The 18676-nt window shown below is 39.6% G+C and overlaps 1 protein-coding gene and 1 long non-coding RNA gene across 2 annotated transcripts in view; one reads left to right on the plus strand and one right to left on the minus strand.

Moving 5' to 3' along the window:
- Nucleotides 1-18676, minus strand: part of ERCC6 (ERCC excision repair 6, chromatin remodeling factor) — a 189238-nt gene that overhangs the window by 155880 nt on the left and 14682 nt on the right. The window contains exon 4 of the mRNA XM_030203175.1: nt 5168-5915. Within this exon, the coding sequence (XP_030059035.1) occupies nt 5168-5915 (748 nt within the window). The remainder of the gene's footprint in view (nt 1-5167; nt 5916-18676) is intronic.
- On the plus strand, nt 1683-17115 carry LOC115470205. The gene is made up of 3 exons (XR_003942141.1): nt 1683-1693; nt 8285-8288; nt 17024-17115. It is a non-coding gene; the product is annotated as an uncharacterized LOC115470205 (long non-coding RNA).

Raw genomic sequence — 18676 nt, forward strand, 5'->3', positions numbered from 1 at the left:
AGGTACCTTCTCTGTCCCAAGTGCGCTCACAATCTAAGGGTTTTCTTTTGTTTTTTTAATGGAATGGTAGGTTAAATGACTTGCCTAGGGTCACAAAGAACTGCAGTGGGAATCAAACCCAGTTCCCCAGGATCTCAGCTCACTGAAGTAACTGTTAGGTTACCCCTCCACTCCTTGATGAGGAAATGGAATGTTCTATCTATATTGCTGTGATAAGAAAGCAAATGCAATTTAACATTATTCATTACTGTTAATTTAGGGCCTATTTTAGTTGAACAATATATACTAAATCAAACTATTATAATATTGTTCACGGTATTTTGTTGTTTTATATCATTTGTGACATGTACTTTGGGAGTTGTCTTCTAAGTGACTTCCATGGTATAATGGAGTTATATAGGTAGAAATCAACTCTTATAAAACTGCATGCTGCATATGTATGTTTGTGCAGCGCTGCGTATGCCTTGTAGCGCTATAGAAATGCTAAATAGTAGTAGTAGTAGTAATGTATGTAGAAGTATGCCTAGGAATCAAACTCACACACACACCATTTTTTTGTGCTTAACATGAACATTTCTGTAAACATAGATGGGAAGTTTGGAACATATACACCTAATTTCCAATTTGTAAAAGAACACATGTATAAAATCAAATTGCATCTGGGTTTGGGCAGATGTAACGTATGCACGCATAAGCCTATCTTATATGGATAAGTATGTGTGTACCTTCCCATTAAAAAAACAAACAAAAAAAAGGACATCAAGTAAGCATTGGCCCTCCAGGTCAGCTCTAGGTGCCTTTCCATGCTGTACCCTAATAGGAACATCATGTCAGTGGAATGACAGATAACAAATCAAAATAAATTACAATCCTTTAAAACTATAGCTGGTAGTGCATCTATACGCCTTTTTAAAAGATGTCAACTCTTGCTGATCTGTGCAGAAAGTCGAAAAAATGAGAGGTGATTTACAAAAATTAGCCAAAGTTATTAAATGTTTGGCAGCTAAGCCTTAATGTGAATAAATGTACAGTGATGCTGATGACATTTAACGCGAACAAGTGGAAAGTGATGCATGTGGAAAAGAGGAACCCAAACTATAGCTATGTGATGCGGGTTGCACAATAGGAATCACCACTCAGGAAAAGCATCTAGGTGTTGGTGGCGGCTAAGGAATTATTAGGAAAGGAATGGAAAACAAAAATGAGAATGTTATAATGCCTTTGTATCACTCCATGGTGCGACTACACCTCGAATACTGTGTGCAATTCTGGTCACCGCATCTCAAAAAAAGATACAGCAGAATTAGAAAAGGTACAGAGAACGGTGACCAAAATGATAAAGCGGACGGGACGACTTCCCTATGAGGAAATGCTAAAGCAGCTAGGGCTCTTCAGCTTGGAGAAGAGACAGCTGAGGGGAGATATGATAGAGATCTATAAAATACTGATTGTAGTGAAATAGGTAGACATGAATCATTTGTTTACTCTTTCCAAAAATACTAGGTACTATGACCTGATTGGGCACTGTTGGAAACAGGATACTGGGCTTGATGGACTTTCAGTCTGTCCCAGTATGGCAACATTTATGTTCTTATGTTCATTTGTGGTGCAGAGACCCAATGCAGTCATATGCAATAGGAAAGTACAGGTTGATGATGTGCATGGACCAGAAAAGGGACCTCAAGATAATAGTGTCTGAGGATCTCAAGGTGGCAAAACAATATGATAAGGTGGTAGTCAAGGGCAGAAGGATGCTTGGCTGCATAGACAGAAGCATAACCAGCAGAAAGTAAGCGATGACAATGCCCCTGAATAAAACCACATTTGGAGTACTATGTTCACTTTTGGAGGCCATATCTTGTTGAGGACGTAAAAAGACTTATAACAGTAACCAAAATGATATCGTGTATGAGAAGAGATTTGAAGACTTGAATATGTATACCCAGGAGAAGAGGAATAGGAGAAATATGATACAGACATGGAACATCTGCTCCGATGCCCTCTACTGTATTTCCCATTGTGAACTGCATTTGTTGAAATGTCTGATGATGTGCTATATACCCCCTCCCCCCCTCCCGTCTCCACTGCCATGTGAGGTCTGATGTTTGGCAACAAGCAACACAAAACATTTTTGGTGCCTATGTTATGTATACTGTGCACATTCTGCAGCAGGACATGTTTATCCACTCCTACCCTAGCTGAGAGAACATTTAATCCTTTCTTTAGTCACCTTATTTTCTAATTCTTCTTACTCTCTTACCTATGTATATGTTTCATCTTTGTTATACCCTATGCTGTCTATTAAAATGTTCTATGCCATACTTTGTATTGTTATTTGAATATTTTTTACTGCTATAACTGTCTACTGTTTATGTTTGATTTATTCTTACTGTAAACCGCCTATGATATACTTACAAATGTGTGGTATATCAAAACCTTTAAATAAATAAAAATCAACCAACCAACCTTTTACAAAAACAGAGAAACTATAGGACACGAAATGAAGCTCCAAGGGTGTGTGTGGAGGGGGGGGGAGGAGGGGGGAACTGAAAAGCAACATCAGGAAATACTTTTTTCATGGAGAGGGTGGTGGATACTACGAATGCTCTTCTACAGGAGGCTATGTGGATGAAAAAAAAATAATGGAATCCAAAAAGATATAGGACTTACACAAAGGATTCCTATATGGGAAGAGGATGGAACAAAAGTATAGAGTATTTCTATTCAAAATAAACATGACATGAATAAAAGAAAAGAAAAGAGAGAGAACAGAGAAGGGATAACAACCTACATGAAGAAGAAGACTGGATAGACCATGCTGGTCTGCGTCTGCCATCATTTACTGCACTACTGTGAATATTTTACTATGACATTAGCATAACCTGATAATAAGATATACAAACTGTTCAGTTTTGTAAGTTCTTTAAATGACCCTCCTACAGCCTCTTATAATAGTTCGTAGATCATTACATAAACATCTGAAGAAAAAGTAGAAGTACAAAACTCAGATAGTGCTACCTCTCCCCCCCCCCCCCCCCAAACAAAAAAAAGGGCATCAGTTTATAACTGTGTTACATGAAGGGAACGAGAGGGTAGGTCACAAGATCTAGCTTTGGGTCAGGTGACTTGTATTCCCTTGTTGGACTTTCAACAGATATAAAAGAATTTACTTGATTTAACTGCTATTTGTAATTGCAGTGGTTCTGCAGATGTGATTCCAGCATAGGTACAGAAGTGTGGGAATCACTGGTTTAACGTATACTGCCATTAATATATTCCTCTCTGTGAAAGTGTTTTTCTTGGAAAATGAGTCAGTAGTGGTATGTCCAATTTCTGATTAAAATGGCCTAAACAGGCTACGACCCAATTTACATTTTGGGCCCTGTTTACTAAGATGCACTAGGAATATTATGGGCATCTACATGGTTAGTGCGTGCTAATGCTTACAGCACGCTAAAAATACTCTAGCGCTGATTAGTAAACAGGGCCCTTACTGTATTTATTAAATTTACTGTATTTGAGAAAATTAATGATATACATAGTGGCTGAGTTCCACTTTTGCTATCATCCATGAAGGGATCCAAAAAGTTACCCAGCTTACAGGCCACCATCTCTGTCACTCAGCCTAACTAGAGTTGTCACACACTGCCATGAAGAAAGAAAGAAAGAAAGAAAGAAAGAAAGAAAGAGAAAGAAAGAAAGAAAGAAAGAAAGAAGAAAGAAAGAAAGAAAGAAAGAAAGAAAGAAAGAAAGAAAGAAAGAAAGAAAGAAAGAAAGAAAGAAAGAAGAAAGAAAGAAAGAAAGAAGAAAGAAAGAAAGAAAGAAAGAAAGAAAGAAAGAAAGAAAGAAAAATGTTTTACGGAGCCTATAGGTAAATGAGCCAAAGAACCTTACTGGACGAATATCATCATCATCCTCACAGGTCATCCCGGTGGCTGTCAACATTGGCATGCAGAGTTTTCTTGTTCAATTCTTGTATTAGGTTTTATACACTCTAGATCAAGTAGCAGAGGAGGTGTCAGGTCATCAACTGAGGGGGGTGATACTTGGTGGCTAGATTTAAACATTCCTAATACAGGGCCCTAGAACCTCACCTTATCCATGGCTCCCAGCCTCAGAACCAATGAAGCGACAACTAAGGGGGTCATTTACTAAGCCGTGGTAGCGTTTTTAGCTCACAGTACAAATCAGCTGGTGGTAAACACCGAGACACCTATAGGAATATAATGGGCATCTCAGCGTTTACCACCAGCTTATTTCTACTGCGAGCTAAAAATGCTACTGCAGCTTAGCAAAAAAAAAAAAAAAAAAACCAACCAACCCTAATTTAGCAACAGTGGTAAGAAGGGACTACTGAAATAGTTTAAGAAAAATAGAAATCTATGGATATTTGTAGTAGTTCCAAAGGAGCTGGAAAGAAATAGAGAAAGGAGAATCTAGCGGATCAAAAAGAAAACCGTGTGTGCATAGGTCACACCTAAAAAAGATTTGTTGTTATCAACAAAATGTTCTCTGTAAAAGAGATCTCAGCATACTTTAGAAGTTTAAACAGCTTAACCTCCCTCCTCCACCCCCAATTTCTATTGGCACCTGATTTATAATTGCAATAAAGATTTCCACTGCAACAACTATAGGGTGTTAAGGCCCGAGGATTTGCCCTGGGCACCAATGGCCCTTTTTGTACTAATAAAGGACTGGAGTATTGTGCCCTAGCAATACATTATTTTGACTGCCATAAAAACTAGCTATGACTGGGGATTTTCCACCGGCTCAGTCTAGCATTATTTTAAAGCTTTTTCCAGGGAACTTAGGGCTCAAGAAAGTGGTCAGATTAATATCTTTGTTACAGCTAGTAACAGAGGTGTCAATTACATAGCCATATGCTCACTGAGAACCAGCTAGCTACCAATAACTCATCTTATACAGGCCAATGACCACTTTTAAAGAGGAAAATACCAATCTTGCTCAATAACTGAGCAAAGTAAAACAATAATCTACACATAAGAGGCTCTGCATCCTTTGCTCAATTCAATAAGTTATTCTTTCCCCAAGAGTTTTCTAATTCAATGCACTCTCATGTATATCCTGGAAATTAGGGAGAAGTTACACAAATTCACAGCACGCCTTCCATCTTTAGCAACAAAATTAGTAACCCTGCTGCACCAACCTTAATCTCCGTTTATAGATATCTTCATCCCCATCATCCTTGCAACTCTGAAATTTGCGCTTTCCTGTCGTCTCTTCCTCATCATCTTCTGAGCTGGGGTAAAAATCATCATCTTCCTCATCATATTCTTTTAATTCTCTTTTGAAAACTGTCTTTGCCGTATTTCTTCTGGGCAGCGGTTTCAGTTCATAGTCAGAGAGATCATCCTTCTCATAAAAAGCTCCGTCGTCATCCTCCTCGCCCTCCTCCAGGTTGAGGACCTCCTCATCTGGCACATAGTCCGACTCTTCATTTTCACTTTCATCGCCTTGCAATACCTTTGGTTTCTTTGGAGGAGCAAATTTTTTCTCTTTTGGAGCTCCTACTTTAAACTGGGTACGAAGGGCATTGGTCTGAAGTTTTCGCATATGCTTTTTCAAGCGCTTATCGATTTTGGATGAGACTCGACTTTTCAAGCTCTTTTTCTTCCTGTCCACCTGTGTACTCTGGCACTGAGCAGCGTCCTTTGGCTTTTTCTTTGCTCTCTTTTGAAGGATGGATTTCTTCCGCTCAGCAGCTATCTGAGCTTGGTCCGCCAGATACTTCTCAAAATCAGAAGTTTCATTAAGTATCAACTTGCGTGGCTTTTTGACTTCTTTCTGAAGAATTTTTGTGCCAAAAGGGGTCATCTGTCCAGTACGGATAAGCTCATCCCACTCAGTTTCTTGGAATGGCATAAGCATACTACCAAGTGAGGATGGGCCAGGCTCTGCAAAAATAGATTTTCGTATCAGTATCAAATTTGTACTTAGTATAAATACTATTTAATAAAATTTCTCAGGTGTCAAATGAGGAAAGATTTTAGAATAGTCATTAAGTATGAAATTAAATTGTATGTGCATTAGACACCTGGTAAGCACCTTTCTTTCAACTGCACAGTTCTAAAATATTACAATACTACAAGTTGCTTCTAATTAAGTTATTTAACAAAAGTGAATGAATTACACAGCTACAATCCATCTCCATTTTCAGTATTAATAACACCAATAAAAGGAGTAAAAGATAACACCATCTTCTAAGACTTAACTGTGCTTTGTGCTAAATGCAGAGCAATATGACAAAATGGGGGCTATTTTAGAAGCCCTAGTTGCAATTTCCACTTGGAAATACCAGAATGTACACATATACATTTCATACACATGTAAAAACCAATTTCAGAAAGCAGCTACGGTATTTACACATGGAAATCCACACTATATAGAGTTTTCAAGAGAATGTAGGTCTGGAGAGACTTGAGCAGGATTAAAGCTACATATCTATTCCCCACTTTACAAACAGAATATACACATACAGGGGAAAAGTTCAATATTGGCATACACTTGCTAAAAGACACATGTAAGTGCTCTTTGGGACAGGACTTTAAATGAGGGATTAAGGGAGTTCTTCTCTTTAATCCCATGTAGTTTTTGTCCATTTCCAAAATGAAAGCATATTAAAATTATGGTCTCATTACTTAATTTGGTGGAACTTATTCAGGTAGGTTTGTAAAATGGGGCAACTACCTGTGGAGGGGCCTACACTTTCACTACTGAGCTACCGGGTCTGAGTGGTTCATTTTTTCAACATGTACATAAAATGGCTGCTCCTGCTGCAGGTAGTTCAGAAAAGACTCTATGTTGGCAGATCCTTTCCTAAAACACCACCGGAACTGTGCCCATCCTAAACTGGACATCTCAGGTTCAGTCTCTACACAGAAAGATAGAACTTCATGTCTACTATTACCATAGCTCTCAACGGATAAGTTCTGTTCTTGCCAAGATTAAAAACCATAAGCGAATTATCAAATGCTGTATTCTATGTTTTGCAAAATCTGGCACACAAGCTGAATGTAGTAAAAATACATAAATACCCAAAATATTTTTATAAGCTGCAAAATGTTATGCTGGGCCCCAATTCTAATGGATTTGCTCCGACTGCTTTGATCCAGTTAAGATGCAAAGTGTTCTGGATATTAACTTATGAATTAGCACACAAACTGCCCCAGTTTGTCTCTTAAATTCCTATATCCCTCATTGCTGTAACTAGTAAGTAAGTACAGTGGCTCTGATGTCCGCTCTACAAACCATAAAATGTCCCTGAAGGACCACTACAAATATAATTATTTATACAGAGCTGTCAGTTTATATGCTTGCATGCAACATAAATCAGTGACGCCAAGTACCCGCCACGCTAATAGCTGGCAATCAAAGTTTTATCAGTATGGCATCTGAGTGATTTGATTAAAGCCATGCAGTAGAGGTGGGATCCAAAATGAGTGTTACAGTTTTCTGTGCTAATCATTATGCTGTCTTCAACTCTATTCAAACAAATCTCAATATAAAAATACAGAAGGGTCTCAAAAAATGTAATGCGTATTGTATTTTCTTTTATGATGGATCATCATGCAGATGAGATTACTGGAGAATAGACATTTTGCTCTCAAAATTAAGCTACAATCATCAGTCCAAAACTTATACTTGATTTAATATAAAAGCTTATTGTGCTGCCTTCAGTCACAGTGTAGATTTCAATTTCAAAATATTTCAATGAATGACTGAAAAGAAGCAATACTTAGCTCATGAATGAATGAATGAATGAAGTAATCCCCATAGATCACAGCATCTATACAATCACTTTTTGAACTGGACTGTGAATCAGGGTGGGACACTTTTGAAAAAGCAAATTAATATTACGCTCAAGTGCAAAGAGGTTTTTATTGATAATTCATCCTTATATACATTGAATCTTCAAATTCAATACAATTCCTCCATAAAGCCTTTGACTGCTCAGAATTGGAAACAAGAACAAAAAAAAAAAACACCTTATCTTAAAAACAAAATTTCAACCAGAGGCTCCAATTAGAACAAACTTCTAGGATATTCAACCAATGGCATAAGGGTCAAGCAAACAGCAACCAATCAGAGGAGCAATTGCCATTCAACTTCCTCATTCAATTCCTTAGGTTGAATGGACCGCAATTTATGAATCCAAAATTGTTCACAGAAATTTAAATATTTCTTATGATGTCCCTCATGCGTGAGATTTTCACCTTATCCATTACCCTTCATTTTATATCTTTAGTGGAATGAGCTGCTTCAGGCCAGTGTGCTACTAAGAAAGAAGTCTCCTTTTCTGCACAAGTCCTGCGCAGATCTTCATTCAATCACAATCGTAGCGGTCGAATTAGTCCTTCCCACATAAACAAGCAGACGGGGCAAAGAACATCATAAATCACATAAGAGTCACAAGTGGTGTTACTCCATTTCAATTTTGTGTGTCAAAAATTCCCCCAAGTTTTTACCACAGATGCACCAGGAATGGAGTTCAGTTATCGATCATGTGCTCATTGTAGCTTGTTCGACTGCACTATAGAGGGTCCCAAATAGTAATGTCCTTCAACGGGATATAGAGTAACAACTCGAGGTAACACCATGTTAGCAGGATTTGTACAGAAATGGAGGCTGCTCCTTTGGTAGTGCACTGGAGTAAAGTGGCTCATTCCAATGAAGAAATAAAATGGAGTGTAATAGATGCGGTGAAAATCTTATCGCGCAGGGGACATTGTAAGAAATGTAATTTCTGTGAACAATTTTGAATTCATAAATAACGGTCCATTCAACCCAATGGACTGGATGAGGGGGTAAGACTAGCAATCACTCTTCTGATTGGTTGCTCTTCATTTGACCCCTATCCCATTGGTTGGATATCATAGAACTTTGATTGTACTGGATGCCTTTGGCGCCATTTTTCTCCTTTACAATGCTAAGCAGTCAAGGGCTTTATGGAGGAATTACACTGAATTTTAAAAGGTTCAATGTTTATAAAGATGAATTATCAAGGAGTCACGTGACGCGATGCACGAGAGCGGTCGCTAAACACTTCGCTCCGTGCCTCCTCCCGCATTCATCTGGGCTAAAACCCTTAAACACAAAAGAAAAACATTCCATTTTGATACACAACATCTTATCGCACTGCTGGGAAGCGGCGATTGACGGTTAGAGTTGACGATGGCGGCGAAAACTTTGAGAAAAGACAAAGACAGAAGCAGAATCGGGCAAGACAAAATGGCGTCCCCCGCGAGTCCTCCAGGCTCGTCAGTTAGCTCCGCATGGACAGCTGAAATAGTCGGAGAGGTAACAGCAGCTCTGGAAGGAATATTGGACAGGAAATTACAGGGGCTGGAACACAAGCTGGAGGGGATAAAAGACAACATGTCCCAACTCACCCAAGACATGGCAGGATTCCAACAGAGAACAGGAGCATTGGAAGACCAGGTATCAGCTATTGAACAAAACTACGCCAAGCTATTAAAGCTGGTCGAGACACAGGCCGAAAAACTGGAAGACTTAGAGAACCGGTCACGTCGCAATAACTTGTGTTTTGTGGGGATATCAGAAGAATTGAGTGACAGAGATCTACGCTCCTTCTTGGAAGACTGGCATGTGAAAGAGCTGAAATTGCCTGCCGCCATGGGGCCTTTGACAATAGAGCGAGCGCACCGGGTGGGGCCCAAGCGCCAGAACGAAAACAGACCACGAGTTGTAATATGCCGTGTGCTCAATTTTGCCCAGAAAGCAGCGATTATGCAAGCGGTTCGGAGTGGAGATGGACTGCATTATAAAAATCAAAAGATCCTTTGCTTTCAAGATTACTCAGTCGCAGTGGCGGCGCAATGAAAAACTTTCTCGCCGATATGCTCAACACTGGTAAATCACAAAGTTAAATTCGCGCTGATGTATCCAGCTAAATTGAAAATATTTCACCAGACAGGCACAAAGATTTGTGAAACGATAACAGAGGCTCAGCAGTATGTTCGCCAAATATTAAATACAGGTGATGAATGACTCTAGTAAGAGAGCGGACCGGAATGGTTATGTTCTGCAAATAAGGAAACGGATTTTACTATAAACTCTAAAGTCCAAGGAACTGGTCTACTGGGGGAAAGCTGTGGAACACGGCTAAGGACTATGTAAAACTATATAAAACTATCACTAATATACAAGCGGAACTAGTGATTTACCCCCTAAAAAACAACAGTTTAAATGAGCCATGAATGGCCGTGGACCTTGCCAGCAAAGATCGCTGCTGAGAAAGGCAGGACGGGACGAAAGGAGCTGACTAAGGCACATTCTTCACTGACGTGACTGACTGCAGTGAACTTGAGCAAAAAAAAAAAAAAAATGTAAGTTGGTGTTAAGTGCCATAACTACATGATGGTGAGAGAAGGACTTGGCCAACTACAGATTTTGGATGCTGATTTGCGACTGAGCTTCGCTAAGTTGGAAAGGTTTATAGTTCTTTCTCAGTATGACTCTAACTAAGGAAAATGCAGGCATAAAATGTGAAGATTAGACTGTTAAATACTGTATGTTAAAGTTAAAGTTCGTTAAATGGTATACAGTTATGTTGAAGGTTTAATGTATGGAACAGCGTAAGTAATATAAAGGGTTAATGTTAGGGGTGGGGAGGGCATAATTGATATAGGAACCTGGAGGAGGGAGGAACACAGTTTGAATTGGAATCTTCAAGGGGAAAAAAAAAAAAAATCCCTTGTCACCCACGCTTATAGCGGCATGCTGGGAGGGGCGTAGATGTGGCTAGTTCCCTAAGAATAGGGACGAAGAGAAAGGGGGAGGGCAGGGGCTGGGGGGGGAGGGTTGAGGGGTTGGGGAAGGGGAGACTATATGGGCATCTTAGGAGATTTTTGGGAGGGGAGGGTTTCACTCAGGCCGTAACCAAAGTCATTGCTCAGCACCACAAAGTAAATGGGGGGCGCCATGTGCTGGGGTGGCGCCCCCATGGAGATAAAGAGCTACAACAGTGTAATAAGGACCACAGACACACAGGTGATGACTAAAATTATAACTTGGAATGTGGGTGGCATAGGTTCACCAGTGAAGAGATCCAAGATATTGCGTTACTTACAGAGAATTGGTGCGGATGTAGCTCTACTACAGGAGACACATTTGTCGGACATCGAGCACATGAAATTGCAGAAATGGTGGGTGGGGGATTGCATTAGTTCGCCAGCAAAAGGGAGGAAAGGGGGAGTAGCCATATTGATTAGGAAAGGAGTAGCTGGACAAATAAGTGACATTACCAAAGACCCTGAGGGCAGACAAATCTTCTGTAAAGTATCCTTGGGTAGGAGACAAATTTTGATGGGCAGCATTTATGCGCCAAATCAACTAGATAATAGATTTTACAAGAACATTATTGATCTGTTGTTAAAAGAAGATGATATCCCAATGATCCTGGGAGGAGATTTTAATATGGTGTGGGACCCGCAAATGGATAAATCGCTTGCTACCCCCGCGCCTCCTTGGTGGAAGTCGAGGGGACTCCCGAACTTAGGTTCGTTGCTAGATCTTTTGGACATATGGAGGGTTTTTCACCCACAGGAGAGGGACTATACACATTTGTCTAGGGCCCACAACACGCAATCAAGGATTGATTACCTCTTGGTGTCTCGATCCCTGATAACAGATATACAAGACACACAGATTGGCCCATATGCGATATCAGACCATGCAGAGGTATGGGCAATTCTGAACTGTGGGGGACCGGGCACAAAACATAGACAATGGGTATTTCCTAGCTATTTAGCTCAGAACACACGGTTTCATGAACATTTACTGAAGACTTGGAGAGACTATAAAAGCCATAATGAACATTCTGTATTAGACATAGGGACGTACTGGGAGGCGGCGAAAGCCGTGATAAGGGGAGAGATTATCAGTTTTGTAAGCCAGTTTAAAAAGACGAGGGACAGAGAAATATTGAGTTTAGATAAACAAATTCTGACATTGAGGAAGAAACTTGGGGAATTGCCCTCCCCACAATTGAAAACGGACCTCATAGCGGCTCAGGTGAGCTTGAACTCCCTTATACATGAGAGGGAGAAGAAGTCACAGGACTACTATCGGTTTCAATTATACAAATATGGCAGCAAGGGAGGGCGGATGTTAGCTAGATTGATAGCCCGGAAACAAGCCTCAAGAACAGTTACAGCGCTAAAAGATAAGGCTGGAAAGCTGTGTCACACAGATAAGGAGATTAGAGAGATTTTCCATGAATTCTATCAGAAGTTATATAAGGCAGAAGAAGACTCGGGCCTTGCAACCAAGGCCTACCTAGAAGGAGTGGATCACCCAGTACTTAGAGACAAAGACCAGACAGATTTGAACGCCCCCATTACAGTAGATGAAGTACATTGGGCAATTACCAGCAGTCAAATGGGGAAAGCTCCGGGACCAGATGGTATGAGAGCGGAATGTTATAAACTGCTGGGTGAAGAGATTGAACCAACAATAGCGGAAGTTTTTAACAGCTGGGTCGATAAAAGCTCGCTACCTAAGCAGCTAAACATAGCCCAAATTATTTTAATACCAAAGCCTAAAAGGGACGTGGTTTTGGCAGAATCTTATCGACCAATCTCCCTGTTGAATTGTGAATTGAAATTGTTTGCAAAATTTTTGGCCGACCGCCTGGGTAGAGTACTACCAAAGATTATCCATGAGGGACAGGTGGGGTTTGTAAAGGGGCGATCAATCTCCAAGAACTTAAGGAAGATACTAGCAGCATTGGAATTTACGGGCACGAGAGTAGAACCCACATTAATGATAAGTTTTGACGCAGAGAAAGCTTTTGATCGTGTAAAATGGGAATATTTGTTTGAAACCCTTAGAGCATATGGGATCACAGGGTGGTTTGAAAGAGTGATCAAAACATTATACCTAGACCCCACGGCACGAATTATGGTAAATGAGGGAATTTCTGCAGAGTTTGCGATAGGGAGAGGCACCCGGCAGGGGTGCCCATTATCACCACTATTGTTTGCTATATACTTGGACCCGCTGATCAGAGACATATACTCCATGTCGACAGTGAGAGGAGTAAAGATCAATAAACAGGAGTTTAAATTGGGCGCGTTTGCAGATGACCTGCTGGTAATTCTTACGAACCCAGCGGAGTCACTGAATGCGCTATTGGAAATATTTCAGGAGTTTGGTGATTACGCTGGGTTCAAGTTAAATCTGGAAAAATCAGAGGCGCTGGGCAGGAACATCAACACAAATGAGATAGGACAGGGACACTTTCCCCTCAGGTGGGCGGAGGGTAAATTCAGATATCTAGGAATTATGTTGACACCCAAAACTGAGGATCTTTATGGAACTAATGTTCAAGTCTTACTGAACTCGACTAAACAACAGTTAGAGAGTTGGAAATGATTACAACTGCCTTTAATAGGGAGAATATGCTTAATTCGAATGATTATTCTCCCCAGGTGGCTTTATGTCTTGCAAACAATTCCCATTTGCTTATTACGTAAAGACCTTCGAGTGCTTAATAGAATGGTAGTGAAATTTTGTTGGGCAAACAAGAAAGCAAAGATGAAGTCCCAATGGATGGTGGGGGGTTGGCAACAAGGAGGGCTGGGACTGCCAGATCTAGAGCAATACAATATGGCGTGTCTGTTAAGATATGTCAAAGACTGGATTTTTGATACCGCCTATTATACACCTCTCGAATTGGAAGAAGCCCTGTTCGCCCCAATGCGTCCACAGGCTTTGGTACAAATAGAGAGAATGCAAGTACCTGTAGAATACCGACACAGCCTGCTGCTGGGCCCTCTGAGAAAAGCATGGAAATTTATGGGTAAAAGATTAGGTATAGGGGAAGGAGGGACAGAATTACTACCGATAAGGGGGAATCCACTATTTGAGGCAGGCAGGGATAATGCAGTTTTTCTTCGCTGGGAAGAGAGGGGACTGATAACTTTAGAGGACATTATTGGGGAAACAGGGGAGATTCGGACGTTAGAACAGCTGGTGAGGGCAGAAGAATTGCAATGGGGAGACACATACGCCTATTGTCAATTAAAACACTTTGTTAAATCTATGAACAAAGAAAGACTTTCACAGAAATTAGGAGCTAAGATTAAACAGTTTTTTGAAAAAATCTCAGACACAAATCCCTCCATTTCAGGACTTTATAGGGCCCTGTGGGAAGGAAGGCCACCAAAAGATCTGACCCATCTAAAAGAACGTTGGGAAAAGGATCTTGGAATCAACCTAGTAACTTGGGACATTACTAAGGAAGTGCAGAGGATTCCCAGATTGTTAAGTGGAGCACAATATAGAGAATGCGCATACCGATTCATTCATAGAGCTTATATGACTCAAGCACAGCTGGCGAGGCTTGGGGGGACCCAATCGGCGCTTTGTAGGAGGTGTGGGGGAGCAGAAAATACCTTTTATCATGGATTTTGGAGTTGTAGGAAACTTAAAGCATTTTGGGGGAAAATTGCCCAGTATTTGACTACAATTATGGGACAACGGGTAGCATGCACACCAGAGCACTTGCTGTTGAACCTCCCAGGATCAGGTAGAGGAATGATATCAAGGGGCAATATACTATTTGGTAAACTGACACAACTGGCGAAGAAATGCATTCTATTATACTGGACGACAGAAACAGGACCTGAATTTTGGCACTGGCGGAATCTGATCCACCAACTGGTGATGTGGGAGGCAAAAGAAGCCAGAAGTGGCCCCAAAAAACGTATTAAATTTTTGAAGATCTGGGGCAGATACTTGGATTCTTTGACACCTAGGAGTAGGAACTTAATACTTAAGGTGCTGTAGCTAAGGTAAAGGTCTGGAGGGTACTGGCAAGAGTGAGACTGGGGGAGGGAGGAGGGGAGGCGGGGGGGGGGGGGGGGGGGGGAGATGATTCACTGCAGAAATGTAAACTCTTTGTTGATAAGAGGTAGCCAAACGGTAAAACATAGTATGTTATAAATCACAAACTCAATCTACTTAAAGCTAAGGGAGAATGATAGAGATGGTTGGGGGAAAGTATAAAACCAGGAATCCCTCATTTGGGTACACAATGTCTGGACCTGAAGTGAAAATTGTCAAGGCATGTTTTTGACTATGAGAATGGATATTGAGTTTGTAAAAGAGGGTTGGGGGGGTGGGTACTAGGGGAGGGGGGAATAAAAGAAAACGAACATAAGCAATAAAATCTGTTTGTAATATTTTATTGTTGTTCAATAAAAATGTTTAAAACTAAAAAAGATAAAAAAAAAAAAAAAGATGAATTATCAAAAATCTTTTTTTTTTTTTTTTTACAGCTAAGAGCATAATATTAATTTGCTTTTTCAGAAGCATCCAACCCTGATGCAGAGACCAACTTGAAACACAGTCATGCTGGTGTTATGATCTATGGGGATTACTTCATTCATGAGCTAACTATTGCTTCTTTTCGATCATTAATTGAAATATTTTGAAACTGAAATATACATTGTATATTAAGACACCACAATAACCTCGTCCATTAAATGAAGTATAATCAGCTTTGGAAATTAAGAACTAGGTAGACCAATGATTACAACTTTATTTTGAAGACAAAATTTTCTATTCCAATAATCTCTCCTGTATGAGGTTCACCATAAAAGAAGAAATACAATACACATTAGTATTTTTATGAGACCTTTCTGCGTTTTTAATACAGAGATGTATGCTTGTTTTAGGTTCATCTCTTTGGGACTTTTTTTTATGTCTTCCAGTCTACTACATTTGCTACTTTGCTCTTTTAATGCATGTAAAAAAACAGGTCCCCAAACAACTGAGATTATCTGTGCATTTAATATAATGTAAAATTATTGTTTTGAAAGGAGGGAATCAGTATGGGCTGCACATCACAACAGAACCACCTTTCAGTGAGTTACGGTGTAAAAACTGCTCACCTGAGCACTCTATAAATCACAATTCCCCCTAAAATTTCAAGTGGCAATGTGCGACGTCTTAATCTTATTTCTTTTTCTTACTAATATGTGCCACCACAAAAATAAAGTGCTGGTACTCCTCTCTCGCAAACATTTCAATAAATCAGTTTCTCGTTAATAATTATAGTGCACTCTCAGTTCAGTGACAATCCAACTGCTTCAATCAAAGACATCTAAAAAAAAAAAAAAAAAAGCATCAATAAAGTTCAAGATCAGCAGAGGCAGATACTTATCTGACAGAGCACCCGGTTTCAGAAAAACCTTCCTCAGGGAAGGATGGTGCAGTATGAGCCCATGATTTCAGGCAGAAATATGATCTTCCATCTGCTGCAAATTTGGAAGATCATACTGCTGCCTGAAATCATAGGCTCATACTGCACCATTCGTCCCTGAGGAAGGTTTTTCTGAAACCGGGTGCTCTGTCAGATAAGTATCTGCCTCTGCTAATCTTGAACTTTATTGGCGCTTTTTTTTTTTTAGATGTATTTGATTGTTGAAGCAGTTGGATTGTCACTGAACTGAGAGTGCACTATAATTATTAACGAGAGACTGATTTATTGAAATGTTTGCGAGAGAGGAGTACCAGCACTTTATTTTTGTGGTGGCACATATTAGTAAAAATAAGAAAAAGAATTAAGATTAGTAAGACATCGCAAATTGCAACGTCAAATTTTAGGGGAAATTGTGATGTATAGAGTGCTCAGGCGAGCCACTCCTTACGGAATAACTCACTGAAAGCTGGTTCTGCTGAGATATGCAGCCCATACTGTGTTCCCCTTTTTACCAACAATAACTTTACATTATATTAAATGCACAGATAATCTCAGATGTTTGGAGACTTTGGTTTTGTTTATTTTTGTTTTTTTTGGGGGGGGGGGGGGGTTTGAGTAGTTTACCTTTACTTTGTGGAGTTTTTCTGTAGTGAATTCTTTTAATGCCTCTAGCATTGTCACACGTACAAATTAGGAAAAATAACTGAAGACATATTACATAGATGGTCATTTACATATAGTGTAGGTGCATGCAAATACTCCAGCGTTTTTAAGCTTGTGATTTTCAAAACCCTAAGGGCCCTGTTTACTAAGCCGCACTGTATGTGCGCAAACTTTTTTGCGTGCGCTAACGATAGAGAAACCCATTATATTCCTGTGGATGTCTCTATCATTAGTGCATGCTAAAAACACTGCACACCTATAGTGCGGCTTAGTAAACAGGGCCCTAAGCTTCAGGAAGGTAACATTTAAACATGGCAGAGAAATGCCGTTAAAGTAGCAGAAACATGTTTTACAAACTCAAACTAAACATTGGAGATTTTCATTCCCCACTGCCATCAGTTTCTCTTGTGTTAGGGTTGTACTTGTTTGTACAACGCATAAAACTGAATTTTTAACAAATTCCTGAATTGCTCTGGAGAATGATTGTGTGATGTTTGACATGACATCAGCTCTGCCTACCCCTTCAAAAATGATGGTTTAATTAAAGCATTTGTGAAAGACGACATATTGGATAGCATATGGTTGGAATAAGCTTTTCATGGCATTGGCCCTGGAGATGGAGACAGTGGGATGAAAAGTCCCATGATATGTTTCATATTTCAGGAACACAAAATAATATTAAAGTAGTGGCACCCGACTATAGGCTCTGAAGCAGTCAACACAAAACCTCTTTTGCCTCCTATGTTTCTTTTTTGTCTTGAATACTGTGATAACACAAGCAACAATATTCTTATGATAATTAAAAACACAAAAGACAACCTTTTTTTTTTTTTTTTTACTGCCACTGGACAAATATCTAATCAGATTTGAAGAAATAAAATCTTTAAAAAAAAAATCAAGCAAACAAAAAGGGTAATTAAATGACCAAAAGCTGTCATTATATAGGATGTTTCTCTGCTCCCTGCCACTCAACAGCAAGTATTTCCAGAGATGAAAAGAACCATCGACTACTAATGCAAAAAAAGAGACAACTGAGACCCATGGCTTCAATTCTGGTCAACAGGCTACTTTCAAATTCTTTTTAAACTGGTTTCCACCATCACTCATTTATAATAATTTAACAAATAATCACAAATAGTCAAATAGTCTGGAATAAGTATATGGCTCTTGTCCTCCATTCAGGCCACAATACAAAATGAATTGATGAGCTGTTTTGACTATAAAGGCTGCACATTACAGCAGACATTCACCACTATAACAAATAATACATAAGAATTACAATAAACTAGATTCTTATCCCTTAAGGGAAGTATGCTATGCCATGGTATGCTTTTGCAAGGCACTTCTACTGTAGTCTAGTCACTAAAGTTAGACAAAACATCTAAAGTAGGAATCTGTGAGGTTTTGAAAGCTTACACACACACAGACACACGATCTGTTTTGGCAGCCTTGAAGAAAGGTATCACAACCTCCAAAGGCTCTAGATTCTGCATCCTTCAGTGAACTGCACTTATGCAGTAGAGAATATATTATGGATCTACTACAACCCCCCCCCCCCCCCACCAAAAAAAAAAGGGTGCTCTGTTTCAACCTTTTCAATTCATACACTATTTTACAATTTTGTTCTAGTTTTTAATAAAAGTGAACAAAACATGCCTTTAATAAACCAAAACTAACAATTTCATCTTATTTCCTCACAGTTTGCTGAATACTTTTCCTGGTTTTCTTTCTACTTTTTCTTCTTTCTTACGCCTTCTCATTTCA

The sequence above is a fragment of the Microcaecilia unicolor genome, chromosome 5 (genome assembly GCF_901765095.1).
Source record: "Microcaecilia unicolor chromosome 5, aMicUni1.1, whole genome shotgun sequence".
In the NCBI taxonomy this organism is placed as follows: Eukaryota; Metazoa; Chordata; class Amphibia; order Gymnophiona; family Siphonopidae; genus Microcaecilia; species Microcaecilia unicolor.